This window comes from Perissodus microlepis, chromosome 3, assembly GCF_051167445.1.
Source record: "Perissodus microlepis isolate ML-2025 ecotype Zambia chromosome 3, ASM5116744v1, whole genome shotgun sequence".
Taxonomy (NCBI): domain Eukaryota; kingdom Metazoa; phylum Chordata; class Actinopteri; order Cichliformes; family Cichlidae; genus Perissodus; species Perissodus microlepis.
The window spans coordinates 43,020,717-43,029,990 of record NC_140463.1 but is presented as its reverse complement, the minus strand read 5'-3'; the positions used below and the strand labels follow the sequence as shown (position 1 = coordinate 43,029,990).

General features: G+C 38.6%; 2 protein-coding genes across 2 annotated transcripts; both read right to left on the bottom strand.

Moving 5' to 3' along the window:
* Positions 1–818: 818 nt before the first annotated feature.
* Positions 819–2,258, bottom strand: LOC146391588 (immunoglobulin kappa light chain-like). Its single transcript, XM_084922864.1, has 5 exons — positions 2,204–2,258; positions 1,383–2,084; positions 1,150–1,275; positions 1,039–1,073; positions 819–953 (listed from the first exon to the last, which is right to left on the bottom strand). Exons 1-5 carry the CDS (start codon positions 2,256–2,258, stop codon positions 819–821), a joined length of 1,053 nt encoding a protein of 350 aa, XP_084778990.1.
* Positions 2,259–5,698: 3,440 nt separating this feature from the next.
* Positions 5,699–6,871, bottom strand: LOC146391587 (uncharacterized). The gene is made up of 3 exons (XM_084922862.1): positions 6,187–6,871; positions 5,939–6,087; positions 5,699–5,836 (listed from the first exon to the last, which is right to left on the bottom strand). The coding sequence occupies exons 1-3, from the start codon at positions 6,869–6,871 to the stop codon at positions 5,699–5,701; spliced, it is 972 nt and encodes a 323-aa protein (XP_084778988.1).
* Between the last annotated feature and the right edge of the window lie 2,403 nt (positions 6,872–9,274).

Genomic DNA, 9,274 nt, shown 5'->3' with positions numbered 1-9,274 from the left:
TGAGAACAAAGTGTTTACTTGCTCCCAAATATCGTGACACTCACACGTATCACTTCTCCTGTTAGTACTTATAATATTATGCATGATCAGTGTTTATTATTAATACAAATAGCAGACACTTCCATTTTCAATATGATGAATAATAAACAAATAATTATGTATGTTTTTTTTAGATGCAGATGTTTTATGCAGTCTCAAAGTTGATTTGAACCAGAGATTTAAGTGAAAAATTTCATTTGAAAAGTGACGTTTTTTATATTATACTGGGACAATCAGTGTGGAGGTTGAATGTTCTTCTTGTGTTCATGTACTATGTAGGGTAATAGATTGACTCTAGTTTATTTCTTTAATTTGGTACCAGAACAACTACATTTCTTTATCATCTAGAGTTAAGCTGAATTCTCTGACACACACAATACTAACTGTCACTAACAGTCACTCGGGTCTGTGTTATCACTGGATTGAACATGCACACACATATAAAGTCAAGCTTTGAAGGTCTTCCAATTTTTATTGTAGTTTATCTTCAGTAACATATGATTTACAAAAAAATCTTATAGAACATTTTGTTGAGAGAAGAATTTAGAATACAGTAAAATTACAAAAATCATTTACCAGCAGAAAAATCACCCCAACAAACCCCCCCCCCAACAAATAAAACAGAAACCACAAATGCATGTATTATATTTTATCTACACACCACAAACAGCACAAATAATCTATGAAAGAAAGAAATATTCAAATCTGAATTTTATTCTACAGTTAATCTCAAAAGAAGAACATTGTGTCTTAATAACAAATGAAAAAGAAATCCAGTTTTACTGTTGTTTGTACCACTGTAGCTGCACACTGTAGTACGCACATTCACTCCAGGTCTGATCTCTCTGACTTTTTGACTGGTTGTACAGGTTGACAGTTGAAGCAGCAAAAATGAGCTTCTCTGTTTGAAAACCCTAAAAACAAGAAACGTATTAAAAAAAATATTTCCACAGATGGATTTTTCCGTAAGTAAAATCTAACTGAACATTATTAACTCACCTTTACATCTGCTCTGGAAGGGATTGCTTGAGGCTCTGCAGTATAGAAAGCAAAATATTAACATTCAAAGTTTTGGAAGAAGTTGTGAGCTAAAAACAAAACAGTTGTTACCTGAAGATTCACAGCCACAGTTATTGCTCATACACAGCAAGAAAGCCAGCAGTACACTCAGGATGGAGGTAAATGCAAAGGCGCCACTCCAGAAAGTCCAGAAAGTCCAGAAAGAAGCACGATTATCTGCATAAAGTGACACATCAGAAACAGATTTGCATCCATTAGTTGTTTTGGTTTTAGACGTGTGAATTGGAACAACTTTCACTAAGCTCAGTCATAATGTTATTTACCTTCAAAGTCCAGTTTTGTCCCGCGTCCAAACAGTATGTGTCCACATGAGGCAACAGCACAGTAGTAGGTTCTAGCATGAGACACATTTATGCTCTTCATAGGCAGGTTATAAGTGCAGTTGTATGTTTGTTCGTTCTTCTCACACTGATCGTTCCTGCCTCCATGGGTGTAAAGGAGTCCTGGGTAAAAATCTCCAGAGTCTTTGAACCAGTAAACACTATGATCTTCATCACAGGTCCCAGTGTGTACTGTACAGTTCAGAGTCACAGAGCCTCCTGGTTGGATGGTCTCAGATGCTGACTGCTGCACTAAAGCTTTGATGTTTAAACCTGAACCTTTTACACTGACAGTAGTGCCTTCTGCAAATTCTAGGACTGAAGAAACCCGCCTTGCACAGTAGTAAGTACCTGAGTCTGATTTCTGCAAGTTTGTTATATACAAGTGGTTATTCCCTATTTCTGTATCCAGGGTGAAGCGTGGATTGTTCTCGAATTCATCATGAAAAGTCCCATTTGCTTTAAATAAATACTGAGTAGAGATGGGCTTTGGTTTCTGTCCAAGACTCTGCTTGTACCAGTAGAACCTCATTGTATCACTGGCTTCATAAAAACATTGTAAAGTCAAGTGTTCACCAACAATAGCTGATACAAACCGTCTCTCTTGCTTATGAGTTACGGAGAAATTCTGTTGAGTCAACTGAACTGATAGAGAATGAGACAACGCAGACACAGCATTAATTTTACAGGAAACATTTCATTAACACATGTGTATAGAGGAGCAATCATAACCACTGATGGAATCAAAAAAAATCATAACTCACCTAAATTTCCCAAGATCAGACATGTCACATAGAAAACAAATTTGGGAGGTGTCATCGTGTGCAAACCTCAGTGTTAAATGAAATGAACCTTGACTTTTTTTCCACTCTTTAAAGACGAGACAGCTTTTGATTGGCCATTGCAAAGTCATGTGATCTGCCCCCAATATGAAATGCGTCTTCTGTGCATTTTACGCAGAGGGTTGTTTCCTTTGATAGAATGATATAGCAACAGGTCCATAATGGTTGTGTCATGTTTGTTTTTTTAATATTTTCAGTCTAAAACTGATCATTACATAGAGTGTAAACACAAGTGAGGACACACAGTGGAACTTATTTCTGTTCATCATTTACAGACTCAGTACGTGTACAAAAGAGACAGACTAAGGCATCAGGCACTTGCTAGGTGTTCGCATGATATCGATCTCTTTGTGACAGTATGACTGACACACTTCTCATGCTGCCCAGAGGAGGCAGACTGTAATGAGGTCTGTATACACTTTTTTGATGCTTTGAAAACTAAAAAGAAATGTCCACTCACTTTCATTGTAGAAGTGAGAATAAAAGCAAATGTAATGTGGTAAGTTTGGACAGGCATTTGACCTTGCAATCCCCTCACTCTGTATGTTAACATGTAGCTTCTGGAATATGTTTTTTAGCTAATTATTTAGCTGTCTGAAATGGACTGTTGATACAGCGCACATTCAGGTAACAGTATGAAAATAACTGTTACCTGATATTTCTTTCAGGTAGCGTCTATTTTTGGTCAAACACCCAAACATTATCCTAAAAACAACAACTAGCTACTTAAAGAGGCAGAAAATAAATAGCAAAGGGGTTGAGATGCTGTGCTGTTTCAGTAGTGCCTCATGCATCAAAAATGAGCGAACACAGATTCAAAAGCAAGTTCTTTCTGGAAGCTTATGTCATGAAAGTTTGCCACAACTCCTTCAGTCCTCAGCCTGTTCTTATATTAATGTTTTGTGAGCTGAAAACCAGGGCGTCATTGCCTTTTAGGAGAAGGAGAGATTATAGGAATGATCACGGAAAATCAGGATGCCTGTAACTTGTAACTGGCTTACTGTCCGCAGCACTTGCAGTGAAGCTAATGCCCAACATGGTAAATGGCCTGTATTTGTATAGCGCTTTTCTAGTCCCTAAGGACCCCAAAGCGCTTTACACAACCTGTCATCCACCCATTCATGCACACATTCACACACTGGTGATGGCAAGCTACATTGTAGCCACAGCCACCCTGGGGCGCACTGACAGCTATTGCTTTGCTTTCCTTTGAAACACATCGGTGGATGACTGAGACCCTTATATTTAGAAGCCAGTCTGGGAAAGTCCCTCCAGAATGCTGTAGAATAGCATCAGACAGAATGGTCCATTGCATTAGTAGCAGTGACAAAGACACCCCAAAAAAAAATAAAAATAAAAAGCATGCAGCAGGCTAGTCCTCATTGCCTTAGTTTCATTGAAGCAATTCAAATGTTTCTCAGCACTTTGTATGGCCCCCATGTGCTTGTATGCATGCCTGAAAATTCTGGGCCATACTCCTGATGAGATGATGGATGATGTCCTTCTTCCAGATCACTGGGCTACCGGACTGTCTGTGGTGCAACCTGGTGGTGTCAAAAGGACTGAAACATAATGTTCAAGAGGATTGAGGTCAGGCAAGTGTTGGTGCCTGTCAGTGGTATCAATTCCTTCATTCTCCAGAAACTATCTGCACACTCTCACATTGTTGTGCACCAGGAGGAACCCAGGACCCACTGCACCAGTGTAAGGATTAGGAATGAGTCAGAGTATTTCATCCCAATACCTAATGACACTCAGGTATCCAAAAGTAACTGCCTGTCTCCACTAATCTCTTTCTTGCTCTTGAAACTGTGCTGGGAGTGAGCAAGTATTGATGTGCCATCCTGGAGGAATTGGACTACTTGTGCAATCTTTACAGTCCATGTATCACCTCATGCTACCATTAGTATAGCATATAACATTATGTATTATTGCTGAGCCTGGCCAAATGTAAAACTAGTGAAAAAAACAGTCAAAAAAGATGAGGACATTGCATTAACTTGCTTGTTTGCACATTGTAGAGTAATCCCACCATGTGAATAGAAGCCCTCGGTTCAGCATACGGATGACAAATGGTAAGTAAATGATGTTTATTTTAGGGCAAGCAAATTGTTGTTTATAGTGACAATTGCAGGGCTGCACAGTTTGCAGTGCATTTACACATTTTGCAGTTTTTAATGTATTCTTTGAAAAGAGAAATGCAGTTTTGCATGTATCGTCTAACATACATAGCTGTCAGTTTGTGCCATGTGTATGCCGATCTAACAATGTATGTTGACTGGACAGAACACCACCTTGCATGTGTCAGTTGTTTCCCAGGTAAGCGATGCATACACAATCTGCGTTATCACTGGATTGAACTTGCACACACATATAGAGTCAAGGTTTGAAGGTTTTTAAATATTTTATTGTGGTTGAGCTTCAGTAACATCAGCTTTACAAAAAACATTTTGTCAGGAGACAAATTAAAAATAAATTGAAGTTACAAAAAACATTACAAGCGAAATTAAAAAAGACATTGTGAACATGACCCCACAGGAAAAACAAAACCCTAAAAGTAAGTAAGTAAAATTTATTTATATAGCACATTTCACAGATATAAATCACAAAGTGCTTTACAATAAGATCAGACATACAAGTTAAAATTAATTAAAAGCCCGTTTGTATAAAAATGTCTTCAGCTGCTTTTTAAAGGAGTCAGTAGAGTCTAGACAGCGTAAAGACAACAGCAGAGAGTTCCACAGCCTAGGTGCCAGTGCCTGAAAAGCCCGATCCCCACGTGTTTTAAACCTGGTACGTGGGACCACCAGTAGCCTCTGACCTGAAGACCTAAGTGCTCAGGATGAAGCATGAGGTTTCAACAGGTCAGAGATATACTGGGGAGCTTCACCGTGCAGAGCTCTAAAAGTTACAACTAAAATTTTAAAATGAACCCTAAAATTTACAGGCAACCAATGAAGAGAACCCAAAACTGGAGTAACGTGTGACCTCTTGTTTATACCAGTTAAAAGTCTTGCCGCTGCATTCTGTACAGACTGAAGGCGATCCAGAGCTGATTTGTTGAGACACGTAAAAAGACCGTTACAATAATCCAAACGAGAAGAGATAAAAGCATGAATAATCATCTCAAGTTCTGCCTTTGACACCAGCACTCTGAGTTTAGAAATGTTTCTTAGATGATAAAAACAGTTCCGGACAAGTTGTTTAGAGTGTTTCTCAAGAGACATTGAACTGTCAAATATAACACCTAAGTTTCTGAGACTCGACTGAAATGAAGGGTCTAAAAAACTGATATGAAAGTGAAAGTATTATGCTTTATAAAGAAAGCGTGTTATTCAAGCATGTTTTAGCTGAACACCACAAATAAACAATAAAAGGAAAAATTGTGTCTAAATAGCAAATGAAACACGTTCGGTTTTACTGCTCTGTGTACCGCTGTAGCTTCACACTGTAGTACACACATTCAGTCCAGGTCTGATCCCTCTGACTTCTTGACCTGTTATCCAGCTTGACACTTGAAGGAGCAAAAAGGAACTTTTCTGCCTCTTGGAAATCCTAACAACAAAAGATTTATTATCTTATATTATCTTATCATATTATTAATATCGGAGGTTGATTTTTCTTTAGGAAAGTGGCAACTGACCAGTATTAACTCACCTTTGCATCTTCATTGGAGGCTCTTGTTTGAGATTTACATCCACAGTTTTTGCTCATCATACACTGTAAGAAAGCCACCAGTACACTCAGGATGGAGGTGAATGCAAAGGCGCCAGTCCAAAAAAGCGAGAGAGGAACACCAACATTATCTGCATAAATTCCACATCAGAAATAGATTTTCATTACATTACATTTCAGAGGTTAGAATTACAACTACTTTCAATAAACTCACTCATGATGTTACTCACGTTCAAAGTCCAGCTTGGTCCCGTTTCCAAATAGTATGTGTCCACATGAGGCAACAGCACAGTAGTAGGTCCCAGCATGAGAAACACTCAGGTTGCTCATTGGCAAGCTGTAGACACAGGTGTGCGTTTGTGTGCTGGGTTTGTTATCACACTGATCATTTCTGCCCAAATGTGTGTAAATGAGTCCAAAATGGGATTCGTCTGAGTCTTTGAACCAGTAAACACTGTGCTCTCCATCACAGGTCCCAGTGTGTACTGTACAGTTCAGGGTCACGGAGCCTCCTGGCTGGATGGTCTCAGATGCTGACTGTTGGACCACAGCTTTGATGTTCACACCTGAACCTTTTACACTGACGATGATGGTCTCTAAAAAGGTTAAAGTGTATAAATAGTAAACACAGTAGTAAATAGCTGAGTCTGAACATTTCAAATCTTTGATTGTCAAGTGATATGTGCCGTCTTGTGTATCCAGTGTCAAGCGTGGGTTGTTCTTGAGCTCTTCATTAGAAGAGTTGTTCACATTATATTTGAAAAAGTGAGAGATGATCTTTGGTTTTTGTCCCAGATTTTGCTTAAACCAGTAAGGTCTTGCAGACCTGTCACCATCATGGAAACATTTTAATGTCAGGTTTCCACCAACTTGAGCTGATATGAAATGAGACTCTGGATGAACAGATGAGAACATTTGCGCCTCTGTCACTGTAGTGGAATCGAAGAAAAAGCAAATGTTGAATCAATTCAATATAATGATCTCACAACACCTTAATAGAGATACATAATGAGAGTGATAATGGAACTTACCCATTCAGCCAAAGAACAGGCATATAAAACAAAAGGCAAACACACAAGACACCATTGTGGTGAGATTCTCATGTAAAATGAAGGTTACTGATAGCTGCTCCACTTTTAAGAGGCAAGAATGTGTTTGATTGGCCAGCCAGAAGTGACACACTATCTCTTGTATGGAACTCACGATCACGTGTTCACTGCAGCCTGTAGTATGATATCTAAGATGAATTACATGGTCAGATAAAGCCTGTGTGTGAATATTATAAATCGTAATCATTTGGTCTACATTAAATATGTTATATTAACCAGATCAAAGCAGAAGCTGAGGTCCTTTTATCTTCTTTTTATTGTAATAGTTCACCCTCTTCTTTCAGCATATCCCATGTTGTGATTAAAGCGCATTCAATTCAAAATGTGTATTTAGTATGTAGGATACTGACTATGGCAGTTAGCCCAGCATAGGTAACAAAAACAGTATCATCTGGGTCCAGGAACAGTGAGTATTAGGAATACTGGCATAAATCCTTGCACCCCGGATTTTGGTGTTTAGCATTCAGATTCTATATAATACTATGGTAGCTCTGAAGTTGCATAAATGCAATTTAAATGGTCATTTTTTATCATTTTTACCTGCATCTGTGTGAAATTATTTTACTCTGCATTGTACTGCTTGTTAAATAATAACTGATATATATATTTTAATGGTTTTGCATTCCAGGTGAAAGCAGTATTCTGAGCTCATATAAGTCGTAGCACGGAGTACATGCTGCTCTTTACATTAGGTGGTCCTTTGGTCCTGAGATATTTGTGAGGGTAAGAGCACATCCTGCTAAAAACCACAGAGCTGTTGCATTGATGCATCTAAACAGAAAAATGGTAAGAGGCCCTGTGTTGTCGGCATCTGACCCCTGCCGAAAGGATCATTGTACAGTCCCAATCAAAAGTTTAAGACCACTTGAAAAATGGCAAAAAATCATATTTTGCATGGTTGGATCTTAATGAGGTTCCAAGTAGAGCTTCAACTTAAAACAAGAAAATATGGGAGTGAGACAAAACATTTTTTAAACATGCAATTTACTGAAAACAATGCATAATGCAACAGTTTAAGACCACATCCCAAAAACCCCAGTAAAACCCCTGAACCATAAGTGGTCTTCAGTCATGTGATCATTTCATGAAATGATTAGAAGGATAAAAAATGTTGGTGGCCTCCAACCATTCTGGAGGTTGTCTTATCATTGCCTCTCTAGGGCACCTGTTGTTAATTTCATTAATACCGAAGTGCCTGAAATTTATCAACAACACGCTCTGCTACCTCACTGTGTTGATCAGTATCCCGAAAGTTAACCTGATCCTATAGTCTGATTAAAAAGTCTTTGTGCCACCTTGTCTCAAATTCTATGTTCCAGCCGATTCATATGACTGGCTATTGTGTTTTAGATTCTACTATACTATGTTGTAAATCACCACGGCAGACCCGATGGCATGAACATGCTTTGCAGCATACTTTATTAGCACACACACGGTTGCTGTAACAGTACTCTCAAAGGCTGCAGCTCTCCCGCTGCCAGCCGTACATATCACCAACAACAACAACAAACATGGGACCCAGTACAATATTTAAGTCAGCGGGGCATGATTGCAGATGCAGTGCATCCGCCTTCCCTGCACGGCATCGCATGGAACGCCCCACCACATATGTGTTAAAAAGACTATCTGGAGATAGTGTTACTAGTTGGATCATGGTCTTTGAGTCTCTGTGGTTATGGATTTGACTGGGTGTACTGTATCTTTAATTATTATTTTTTTGACCAATAAGTGGTCAGTACATTACATTTCAATGCAGTAACCTTAGTAAGTGGCTTCAGCCACAATCACAATGACACTTCTGACAAAAAAAGTTGTAGCTATTCACTGTCTACAGGCCTCACTTCCACTAATTAGAGTTGCTGAATTAAACTTCTACGACCTGTTTGTGTTGCTGAGGGATTTTGGCGAATGTTTTAATTTTTTTTCTCTTCTCCCTTTCTATTTTTTAATTATCTGATAAAAAATATGATCTGCTGTGTGGTACACTAGTTTAGACGAAATACATTCTATTTTTATTTCCCTGTTATTTAGCTAGCTGTGAATTTTAACCCGATAGTTTTGTGAAGGATCTGGACCCCACACAGCATTCAGGTGACTGTTTTTTTTTTTTTTTTATTTAGTGCACAGAAATGTTCCTTTGTGGTTTGGCACCAATATCTTTTCCTGGCAGTCAGCTTTGCAGCTGACTAAACACTCGACATACCTTCAT

Coding starts and splice junctions, on each gene's coding strand:
- LOC146391588 (XM_084922864.1), bottom strand. CDS start 2,258: ATGACACCTCCCAAATTTGTTTTCTATGTGACATGTCTGATCTTGGGA. Junction 1,074..1,149: donor CTGTGGCTGTGAATCTTCAG/GTAACAACTGTT, acceptor TCTATACTGCAG/AGCCTCAAGCAATCCCTTCC. Junction 954..1,038: donor CTTCCAGAGCAGATGTAAAG/GTGAGTTAATAA, acceptor TCTTGTTTTTAG/GGTTTTCAAACAGAGAAGCT.
- LOC146391587 (XM_084922862.1), bottom strand. CDS start 6,871: ATGTTCTCATCTGTTCATCCAGAGTCTCATTTCATATCAGCTCAAGTT. Junction 6,088..6,186: donor GACCAAGCTGGACTTTGAAC/GTGAGTAACATC, acceptor GAATTTATGCAG/ATAATGTTGGTGTTCCTCTC. Junction 5,837..5,938: donor CCTCCAATGAAGATGCAAAG/GTGAGTTAATAC, acceptor TTTTGTTGTTAG/GATTTCCAAGAGGCAGAAAA.